Source organism: Hyperolius riggenbachi, chromosome 10, assembly GCF_040937935.1.
Source record: "Hyperolius riggenbachi isolate aHypRig1 chromosome 10, aHypRig1.pri, whole genome shotgun sequence".
Taxonomy (NCBI): Eukaryota; Metazoa; Chordata; class Amphibia; order Anura; family Hyperoliidae; genus Hyperolius; species Hyperolius riggenbachi.
The window spans coordinates 191,913,125-191,925,279 of record NC_090655.1 but is presented as its reverse complement, the minus strand read 5'-3'; the positions used below and the strand labels follow the sequence as shown (position 1 = coordinate 191,925,279).

Sequence of the window (12,155 nt, the reverse complement as noted above, 5' to 3'; positions counted from 1 at the left end):
TGCTGCAAGCTGTGAGGACATACAAGAGACAAATTATTACAACAGCAGAATAGAAAAAAATAGTAATTCATAGAGCATTTAATTATTGGAGAAATGTACATTTTATTTTTATGTAATTTAAATTGTACAATTCTTTGCAATAGTGGTCCTTTAATCCAGGATGCCATGAGGATTACTTTTGCCCAGTAGTTCTATAGAGAAAGACAGCACTATCCGCATGTCTGAAGACACCCTTTCTAGCACTGTAGTACGGGAACAGAAGTTTGTTTCATTTGATTGGCTGGAAAAAAAGGGGTTTGTCAGTCCTGTACAAACCACTCCATAGTTGTTCTAAACAGATCTCTCAGCATCAAGGCTTTAAAGCTGGCCCTACACTATATGCAGTAATTTAAAATCAATATTATTATCGACATTACGATCAACTGACCAAAAACCATAAATGGTGTTCAGTGTTTTTGATTACAAAATTGATCACAATTACGACCGTAAATACTTAAATCCTTAAGTTTATGCCTGCTGACGTAGACCGCACCAAGAAAATAATTTTATGATTTGCAATAAGGGCCCTTTCACACCAGAGGGATTTTTCGGCGTTTTAACGCCACGGCCGAAGTTGGCGTTTTGCTAGGTAAAAGAAAGTCCATAGACTCATTTTACCTTTCACATCTAACTCAGCGTTTTGGAGCGTTGCGTTTCAACGCTCCCAGGAGCTTTTTCAGGGCTGTTTACAGCCGAAGTTGGCTGTTGGCGTTTCAATGATAGTCAATGGAAAACGCCAACTTCAGTGTTTTCACAGCGTTTTCAAAGCGTTTTACAGCTAACGTGTTCACTTATTTTTATAGAGGAAAAAAAAAAAAGGACGTTTTCATATGAGCTGTAAAACTCTTTCAAAACGCTTTGAAAACGCTATGTATTGGCGTTAAGCAAAAGGCTGACTTTCAGCCTTTTCTACCGCAGCCTCTAGTGTGAAAGAGCCCTAACTAAGAAATCACGCATTCACTTTGGGTGAACTGGTGTGAGAAGGCCTTACCTAGTAATAATGAGTAGGTGATAGTAATGTTTGGACATTTCGATGAGGGGAAACGTGGATGGAATTTGTAAATTGTTCCAGAAGATCTTTCCTCTTTTATGTGGAAGGAGAGATCCTTGTCACCAAAGCAGAGCTCGCCCAGCTGTACGGAGGAGCAATCGTGGAATGTAGTATTCCTAAAGGACAGCGAGATTTCAGAGGACGGTTCTTTGTCACAGCCCTTGTCTTGGGAAGGTGCACTGAAAACTTTCACTCTGAACCGGAGAGAGGACCCTGGACCTTGAAATATAAAGAAGAATGTCACATTTTATGTTTCAACAATTTTTATTGAACAGTTTTTGAATTTTTACAACAGCAGACTTATAACAGTAAGTCCGATAACTTTGAAAAGAATGATATAATTACATACTTTCGGTACATACAGGGTACAAACAGTATTTCTTGTCAATGAAATAACAAAATCTATATACATACATATGTCTGTGTTGGTTTATAGTCTTATGACCATATCTGTGTGCAGTCCAGAACACCAAGATGTTGGGTATATATATATACAATAATGGATTCAGCTCGACCTGGGAAATGGGGGAATAGAACCACCCTACAGAGATCCCAGGGAACCGAAACCATTCTCTTGTCAAGTTATTGTCCTGATGTAGTATAAGTTGTCTCTGCTAGGCAGCCGACCAGCGGTCGCCCAGATAGGACTTCAGGTTGAATTTTATCTGTGTTGACTGGACAGGTGGACTAGACTACACGTATTCTATCTCTGTATAGAAATCTAGTATGAGCTAGTTAGTTAGCTAAATATATAAGATATTCTTATACTTTTTTTTCTTATCTTTGTCCTATATATATGTCTAAGTAAAACAAGAATGTCACATTTTATTGCATATGTTACGGCCAGAACCCGAAGTGTGGCCACTTCTAGTTCTGGCCGGCCAATATGCGAAGTGGCCGCAGCGCTGCGGCCAATGTGAGAAATGGAATGTTTACAGCCGTCTCGCCCGGCCAAATTGATGACAAACTTGCTTAATTTTAATGAAATGTAGCCGGCGGCAATGTCATAGAATAGATGAAGCCGCCGGCTTTCGCGCACTGCCTCTCCCCGATCCCCCCCTCCCTCCTCTCGCCGCCTCCCATTACAATACGTAGCAGCCGGGTGGGGACATGCAGCCGGAGAGTCGTTCGTCGCGGCAGGGGCAGCAGAGCGGGGGAGGCTGCAGACATCGCTTCTGCCAGCACCCGCTCTGCAGGAACGGCAGGATTCCCCTGCCGCGACGAACGACTCTCCGGCTGCATGTCCCCGCCCGACTGCTATGTATTGTAATGGGAGGCGGGGAGAGGAGGGAGGGTGGATCGGGGAGAGGCAGTGCGCGAATGCCGGCGGCTTCATCTATGACATTGCCGCCGGCTACATTTCATTAAAATTAAGCAAGTTTGTCATCAATTTGGCCGCGGCGAGACGGCGTCAACAAAACATTTCTCACATTGGCCGCAGCGCTGCGGCCACTTCGCGCATTGGCCGGCCAGAACCCGAAGTGGCCGGCCAGAACTAGAAGTGGCCACACTTCGGGTTCTGGCCGTAACACATATAAGATTTAGCGCTTTTGTAATGTGGTTACAAATCTGTTTTTCAAAGCTTACATTTTACACCAGTGTTTTGCATTTATAAATTGGGAACTTGCATGAGAAAAGTGAGGTTAGCAAATGATATTACAGTACACACTACTCTATAATAACCATACATTACAGCACTGTATGACTTGGTGTAATAAGCCCCATTACAAATGATTGAATTTACTTTTACACATTGCTGTTTGGGAGCAGCATAGGTAACTGTAATTCTGTGAATTCCATTTCAGACAGACCACTTCATTAGTCCCTAGCAAGGCTATACTCCGGCCTTTAAAGTGTTGGGGTGAGTTCGCACAGGTGCTCTGGCGTTGTTCACATTGGCCACTGCATAATTCTGCCGCTTTTTTCATCGTCCGCCCGGTACTCTGCTCTTCATCAAGAGACCAGGCAGCATGGCGCTCCCTGTTAATTGGTAAAAAAAACCAAAAAACAAACAAACCTGAATCCTACCTAGCAACAGCAAGGATTCACATTGGCCCACATGAACCAATAAGAGTTTTCTATGTTTCAGGAAGATTCCCATTGGTTCTTTTGCAAACTAACAGGAACCCCTTTGTATGCTTTCTGGTCTCCAGGACAAGATGGCGGTATCAAATTTCCACGAGGCAGGTGAGATTTTTTTTGTCTGGTTGTGGTGACTGGTGAGAAGGATAGTGGGAATGGACACCATCCATTCCTATTGGCTTCTGTTATGTTCGATTTGCAGCATTTGCGATGCGCTAGTGGTCCGGCTGCAAAAAAAATGCAGCAGGTCGGAACTTTGCATTTAAGGTTTACCAATTCCATTGTGCACTTGCACTCTGTTTGACAGTGTAAATGCATCTTATTATTAATAACACAGGATCCATTACTGTCTGTTTTAGCATTTAATTTTGTTCCGGTAAATGTCGTGTTTTTCTCTGTAGTGTGAACAAGCCCTCAATGTGCTAAACAATGAAAAGGTTATGAATATAATGCACTTGCCACTATTCTGCTCCTAGAAAATGAGGCCAATAAGCATACCACCATTTGTGTAGAACCAAGAGAGTGCCAGTTGTGCCATCAGAAAAAAGTGCAGGTGCGATAGTACATGAAAAAATCCGAATGTGTAAAGATTAAGGGAAAATATAACCCTCGATAAACTAAAAATAGACAAAAATAGTGCTAAGAAAGGGGGAATCCTGAATAGAGCCTAAAGTGACCAGCATTTGGGCTCTATTGAAAGCAGTATTATTACCACAAAGCATGTTGGTCCACGTAGCTATTATTCAGCTGCCAGGAGATTTGGGCGCAGGGTAAAGCCAATAAACAGTTTATCCTGCTCCTGCACAAGTCCTGGCGGCGTTAATTACTATTCCTTCTCCAGGCTGCCATGGATGTAATTCGACTGCGAGCTATTGCTGGCCGCAGAATTACAGTGTTTTTCTAGTAATTTGTGCTTCTTTTTTGATGGCGCCCAAATTACTCACTGAATGCTGCTATAGCTGTAATTCCTATTACAGCCTATGGTGGCGCCAGCTGCGGTCAAATCACCTGTGCTGTTTTTACAGCGTTTGTATCGGGCCACCTGAAGATTTACAATTCCCCTTTTTTGGTACAATGTGCTTTACTCTTCTTGCCTCCCGAGACGTACAGTGCAATACCAAACCTCTGATAAGTATTTGATATCTGTCTACTGGCATTTTTTTTCTCTTATTCTGCCACCTGTATGCTGTTCCCATCTCCTTAGATAGAACCTTACCATAACCTCTAGCTCAGGTAGACTTGTTAACACTATTTTTTGTTTATTTTTGTTTTTTGGAGTTATAGCTTCCCTTGATCGCTAAACATACTGATTTTTCATGTACTACTGCACCTGCATTTTTTTCTTTTTTTTCTGATGGCACACTGGCACTCGGAGCTACTTGGCTACTCTATTGGTACCAGCTTGACTGTCATAATACTTGAAATCACCCTAATGTGAGAACAGCCATTTTTTTCCTATACTTTCATATGTATATATTTTCTTTTAATTGATTGCATTGGGCAGAAACCAAGGTTTCAATCCTAGTGGGGTCCTGATTGGAACTACAAAGATTCTGTTACTGAAAGATCTTCTACACTAAACCGTTCAAATATTATATTACCATTACTATACAAGTGGGGGAACATTATTCGATTTATACATGTAATTATTATTGTATTATAAAGAAAAGGAAATGGATTCCAGAACTCCAAAGCAGAGATTCTGTATTCAAGCACGGTGCAAAATTACAACAGGTAAAAGCATGCCTTTGTCAACAGCTGTTTCGTGTAATCCCACCCCTCCGTTTCTCCAACCTACCTATATAACTAGTTGCGGGGGCGGGCACACAGCCCTCAGGTAATAACATATCCATTAATCCTTACAGGAGGGGGCAGTACATACATACAATTCTAACTTAGATAAAACCATTTAAAACCATCTACAAAAAGCTTAAATTTCATGAGTGGTCTACCCTATGTAGAATCGACAATTAATAAATTCTTTGATATACTAGGTAACTCCTCCTATCTGTACCGATTTTCCTTTCCTGATATGCTACAAGTCGTACAGTGGCCAAACGGGAAGTATATGTATATATTTTCATTAAATTGTTTGCATTGGGCATCAATGCAATCTTATTGTATTGTTTATTATTATATTGTTATCCTTATTTAGAAATAATAAAGTTATTTTATTATTTTATACATGCAGTGTTGCTATGTTTATTGTCCTCATGGTCTAGGTGCAAAATAGTGTTAAATGTTTGTAGAGGCTACGACATACTGTTTTTATGCAACATAACGCATTTGCGTTGGTGACATTAGGTTTAACCCCCCCCCCCCCCCCCCCAAGGCTAACCTTAACCACCCCCCATGGCTAACCTTAACTGCCCCTTCCCCCCACCACACATTTTCAGGTGACAACATAGGCAGCCGTAGAAATATCGGCATTGAGGAGAATTTTGGGTGCCCAAATTCCCTGCTTCAAACCTTAGCTCTAAAGTCAGCACCTTCTACTTACTGGTACTTAATTCGGAGAACTCCTTCTTTGAGAATGTCTGGTTCAATGAGAGGATTCCTGTCCGCTCATCAATGTGGAAGTGGTGGGCATATTTCTCATTCATGAAGTTCAGGCAGAGTTTGTAGTGTGGCTCCTCCCCTGGGATGTCATTCAGTGCGTGGACTTGTAAGATCATCGCACCAGCAGGCTGGTCTGGATATACATTTTCAGAGTATTCTTTTCTTGTAAAGTACAGTCCTGCAGCAGCTGTCACAAAGAAAAAAAATATTCAGTGAGGTCATTTAGTAATGTCTTTAACCACTTAAGGACCAGGGGATTTTGGAATGATCAGTGCTGCGTGGGCTCTACAGCCCGCAGCACCGATCAGGTAAAAGGCAGGGCGATCAGACTTCCCCCCTTTTTTCCCCACTAGGGGGATGTCCTGCAGGGGGGGTCTGATCGCCGCCGGCTACTATTGATTTGAGGGGGGGGGGCTCCTCAAAGCCCCCCTCCGCAGCGTTTTCCGGGCTCCCTCTGCTTACCTCCTTCTCCCATGTCCTCTGTGCGGCGCAGGACGGATATCCATCCTGCGCCTGATAGAATAGGCTTCTGCCTATCAGATGTCGGCGATCCCCGGCCAATCAGAGGCCGGGGATCGCCGATCTACGTCACGGCGCTGCTGCGCAGCAGCGCCGTGTGATGTAAACAGCGGGGATCGGCGGCTCGCACACTGTTCACGGAGGCAGTCTCCGGGAACTGGCATGGAAAGCGTTTCCATGCTATACTACTAACGACCCGCCGACGCCTATGGGCGTTAGGCGGTCGCTAAGTGCAGGTAAGGTCAAGGCAGAAACAAACAACTAGTGCAAGTAATGGCTCATTTAATTTGTAACAATTTTCTCTGTAACAATGACTCCTGTGTCTGGGGAGGTGTGAAAAGTAAGAATTAGTCATTATAGACATTGCACATTACCAAAAGTAAATGTATACTAACCAAGACACTCTCTAAGCTCTTATCTTATAAACTCGGCCAATGAAAAAGGCATCCTTATCAAAACCTAAGGAGAATTTATTGCCATACCTGAACCCACCATGCACCACTACTACATTCTGCCCAAACCACATACCAGACATGCTCCACATGCCTCTGCATGCAACGCATCCACCCCAGTCCTCTGGATTCTGTTCTTCCATGCTTCCTTGCCTCCAATGTCATCCAATGAAAGAGACCAGTGAGTCTACTCTTCCAGTGCATGTAATAAATATTGTCTCTGCTCCAGTTGTTGCCCACCCCTTCGATGTACCTTTCCCAGAAGCGCCCACTAGTATAGCATAGATGTTCTTCATGCAGGAAGCAAACAAAGCTAAAATACATTTATGAGATAATGAATTGTACGTGTAGTTCAGCTAAGAAATAGAACATTATTAGCAAACAAAAGAGTCATGTTGTTTTCAAGTACAGAAAAAGTAAAAAAAAAAAAAACTTCAGTTATCAATGCAACAGAGCTTCTCTGAGCTCTTCGACCCACTGAGTCCAATACAGTGTCAGGCCTGGAATCCACTAGAGCGTTTAGGGAGCGCTTTCAATTGCTAGTGATTTCCCTAAACGCTCTGCCAATGTAAATGGATGGGACTGATTCCACTAGAGACACTGTGATTAGGGAAATCGCAATCACAGGACATGCAGCATTTTGGGAGCGTTTCCATTCTAATGAATTGTATAGGAGCAGGGAAATCGCTCCCAGAATCACTTGCAAAGCGATATAACAAATCGCTAGCGATTGCATGCGATTTATATTTTGAGCTTTCTAGTGGGTTCCAGGCTTCACAGTGTTTTCTGAAGCACTTAAACAGCAAAGAAACAGTGAGAGACAGCTTGAGATAAGGTTTTACTGCAGGACAGTTCAAAGGGTGATTATTTCTGCTTTGTTGTATAGTTTAAAAGACAGAGTGTGCTTTTAAAGCTTTTAAAACTGCAACTGTGACAGAATGATGCAATGTTATTAAAACAAGTTCTATAACTGAAAATAAAAATAGGAGATTCACTTCTTTGATACGAATGTTCTATTCTTTATTCCTTTTACACATACAATTCATTATATCATAAGGATTTTTTTGCTTCAGGTTTCCTGTAAAGGACAACTGAAGCGAGAGGCTATGGAGGCTGCCATATTTATCTCCTTTCAAGCAATAGCAGTTACCTGGCAGTCCTGCTGATCCTCTGCTTTTAATATTTTTAGCCTTAGATCCTGAACAAGCATATGCAGATCAGGTGTTTCTATAATTATTGTCAGACCTGACAAGATTAGCTGCATGCTTGTTTCTGGTGTTATTCAAATACTACTGCAACCAAATAGATCAGCAGAACTGCCATGCAATTGGTATTGTATAAAAGGAAATAAATATGGCAGCCTCCATATTCTTTTCACTTCAGTTGTCCTTAAAGAGAGTCTGAAGCGAGAATAAATCTCGCTTCAGACCTCATAGATAGCAGGGGCATGTGTGCCCCTGCTAAACCGCCGCTATTGCGCGTTAAACGGGGGTCCCTTCACCCCCAAATCCCCTTGGTGCAGCGGGGGAGCGCTTCCTGGTTGGGGCAGGGCTAACCGCCGCAGCGCGTATCTCCGCCTCTCCCCCGCCCCTCTCAGTCTTCCTTCACTGAGAGGGGCGGGGGAGAGGCGGCGATGCGCTGCTGATCGATGCGACTGGAGGCAGGGCTGCAGCCGTTAGCCCTGCCTCTAGGAGCGACCAAGTCTGCGACCAAGTGTTGCAGTGGGGGGTTTGGGGGTGAAGGGCACACATGCCCCTGCTAACTATGAGCTCTGAAGCGAGATTTATTCTCGCTTCAGAGTCTCTTTAAGGCCTTGTTCACATCATAAATCGCAAGCACTGAGCGATTTATAGAAAGTTTTTAATAGCGCTTTCCCCTGCGCTTTGCGCTTAGAAAATCGCTTTTCTAAGTGCTTTTTCTGAGCGATTCATTTTTTCACTTCCAGACGTCAGTAAGGAAGTGAACTCTGACCCAGAAATGAATATTTACAATTATGTATTTATTTATAAAAGCGCTTGAAAAATAGCTATACAAAGCACTTTTTCAAGCGCTTTGCAATCTTCCTATACCTTCCATTGAGCCAAAGCGCTCAGAAAATGGTACATGTAGCGCGTTTGCAATTTTAGCAGAATCTAAACGCGCACATGTGAACACTGTCATAGGGAATCATTGCACAAGCGCTTTTAGGCTCCCTGCACACTGCATGTGATTTCGATTCCGCTTTTTAATCGTTTTTTTACATCCGATTCCAATTTTTAATCTGATTTTTCCGATTTTTAATCTTTACTGCATGCTGCGTTTTTTGATCCGTTTTCCTGTTGAATGTATTCAGGGAAAATCGGAATTGAAAATCAGAATCGGAAACGGAATCGAAAAATGGATTTGCAGTGTGCAGGGAGCCTTAGGGTGATTTGTAAAATCGCCAACGCTTAAAAAAAAATCCACAAACGCTCATAGCGTGAACGAGCCCTTAAACTTACAAGCTGCACTAAGTAGTGCCTGAACAGGCTGTCACCTTCGGCAACACGTCAACGTAAGATAAAACGGGGACAAAAAAAAAGAAAAAAAAGAGTAGACGGCACTCTGTCTGATGGGCACACTGATGCATTGTGCAGCAGTGCATTCTGACAATGCACTGCTGCATGCATTTTTGGTGCAATGCAGAGCGTGTGCATGTGTGTGCGTGTATTTTGAAGAATTCATCCTAATGTATATTATATATATATATAAAAAATATATGATATACAGTAGGTATTGTATATGTTTGATCGGCCTGAACGATTTTAGGAAAAGATTGAATTGCACGATTTCTGTGAGAAATTGCGATTTCGATTCACGATTTTCAATACACAACGATGGATCAGCACACCGATGGCGAGTATGAGTTCCCCCAGTATAGGTAGCCACATATAGGTGCCCCCAGGATAGTTTAGCCAACTATAGGTGCCCTAGGATAGGTTAGCTAGCTATAGGTGCTGCAGTACTGGTTAGCCAGTACGGGTGCCGCAGTATAGGTTAGCGTTAGCCAGTCAAGGTGCCGCACTACAGGTTAGCCAATATAGGTGCAGCAGTATGGATTAGCCAGTGTATAGGTGCCATAGTACAGGTTAGCCAGTGTATAGGTGCTGCAGTACAGGTTAGCCAGTGTATAGGTGCCACAGTACAGGTTAGCCATCCAAATCCCCCTTCCCTTCGTGTATATAGGCAGATCCCCCTCGTGTATATAGGCAGATCCCCCTTCCTCCTCTATATAGGCAGATCCCCACTTGTATATAGGCAGATCCCCCTCATGCAGGGGTGCCTCTAGTCATTTTGTCACTCCAGGCGAGAAAACCTGTGGCGCCCCCCCCCCCCCCAAGCCCCTCCCCCCAGGAAAATAATCATAATGCAGCATCGTTTCACCAGAAAATAATCATTATGCGGCAGTGTTTCATCAGAAAATAATAGTAATTATCGTAATTCAGAATCGTAATTCACCAGAAAATAATCGTAATGTGGCAGTGTTTCACCAGAAAATACACTTATTGCAGCAGCAGTTCACCGGAAAATATTCGTAAGGTGGCAGCGTTTCACCAGAAAATACACTTATTGCAGCAGCATTTCACCTGAAATTAATCATAGGGCAGCAGCGTTTCACCAGAAAATAATCGTAATGGGGTAGCGTTGTCAGAAAATAATCGTAATGTGGAGGCGTTTCACCAGAAAATACACGTAATCCGAGCAGAGGGAAAGAGTAGAGAGGTAGAGGCAGCATAAGATGTAAGAGGGGGGTAGAGGAACAGAGAGGGGGAGGGATAGACAGCATAAATTGGAAGAGGGTGCAGAGAAACAGAGGGGAGAGGGAGAGACAGCATAAGATGGAAGAGAGTGCAGAGGAACAGAGAGGGGTAGAGACAGCATAAGATGGAAGAGGGGGCAGCCTACAGCCTAACTAGCTTTCAAAGAAAACTCTAGTATCAAAAGAGCAGGGCACATTCTAGCAGTTATAACAGTACTGGGAGTCTGCACACAGGACAGGAAGTGTTCTTAGCAGCCTGCCTGCATACCTTCTCTTCTGCCTGTGCATGCAGCTTATCATCTCTGGAGTAGTGATGGGTCGTTCGCGAACGAGCCGGCTCTTTGCTGCGAACGACAAGAGCCGGTTCTCAGTTTTGAAAGAGCCAATGCCTCAGCCGCCCCACAGAGCTCTGCTTTGCTCTGCAATAAAGGGCGCTGAGGCATGTTGGGAGATGTAGTCCTCCTCTTGCAGCTTGTAGGAGTGTATGGGGCGGAGCAGAGCAGTAGCAGGAGTCTACTTGCCCCAGTCAGAGAAGCAGTCTGGAATTGTCATGGAGACGGGGGCGGGGCTTTTACTCCGATTCTGAGTGGTGTTTAGTGATATTTAATGAAGAGCCGATTCAGAGCCGTAAGAGCCGATTCTCTGAAAAGAGACGGAATTCCCATCACTACTCTGGAGCAGAAACTTCCCTTCTCCCGGGCTGTGTTGCTGTCTTGTGCGGGGGCGGGGCTCCAACACGGACACATCACATTCTTCTCTCTGTGACTGCATCTGTCCCCTGGCTGTCTCGCTCCAGTGTCTGTGTGCAGCCAGTGACACAGGTGGGGGGTCAGACTGTCGGGGGCATAAGCTGGCTGGCCGCTGGCTCCTGGTTTGACTGGCGTGGGGCGGAGTTAAAGGCTGGGCCACACGAGGTAAACACTTTACCTGTGTGGCTACTGAGAAGAAGGGGCACGGCTTTAAAGAAGGAGCCTGGCAGAGAAGAGCAGTATTGATTGCTCTATTGGCTGGGAGAAGTGGAGGTGGAGGCACTGCTGAGCACATGGTAGCGTGCCGAGCACCGGGGACTGAGTCGGGAGGTAATATAATATAAAAAAAAAAAAAAACCATGGTCACGGTAGCAGCGGCGGGGGAATGCGCCTCAGCACCTCATGGCGCCTCACCACCTCATGGCGCCCCAGGCAACCGCCTATACTTGCCTGGTGGGTGAGACGCCCCTGCCCTCATGTATATAAGCAGATCCCCCTTCCTCCTCTATATAGGCAGATCCCCACTTCTATATAGGCAGATCCCCCTCATGTATATAAGCAGATACCCCTCATGTATATAGGCAGATCCCCCTTCCTCCTGTATATAGGCAGATTCCCCTCCCTGTATATAGACATATCTCCCTCCCTGTATATAGACAGATCCCCCTCCCTGTATATAGACAGATCCTCCTCGTGTATATAGGCAGATCCCCCTCCCTGTATATAGGCGCATCCCCCTTGCTGCCACTGGCCGCTGTTACATACTTTGCTGCTGGCCTTCTCCTCCGCTCTCGGCCCCCTGCTCCAGTAAAGTTTAAATTCCATTGCACCGCATTGCTTTGTCGCAGGGGGAGCCGCGGTGAAGAGCGAATGAGTGCTCGCATAGTAACGCGGGGCCTGTACCATGAAGTGTGACATCACTTCCT

General features: G+C 44.5%; 1 protein-coding gene across 1 annotated transcript in view; it reads right to left on the bottom strand.

Moving 5' to 3' along the window:
* Positions 1-12,155, bottom strand: part of LOC137534107 (proto-oncogene tyrosine-protein kinase receptor Ret-like) — a 172,366-nt gene that overhangs the window by 87,827 nt on the left and 72,384 nt on the right. The window contains 2 exon segments of the mRNA XM_068255471.1: positions 1,031-1,309; positions 5,673-5,918. Coding sequence (XP_068111572.1) covers positions 1,031-1,309; positions 5,673-5,918 — 525 coding nt within the window.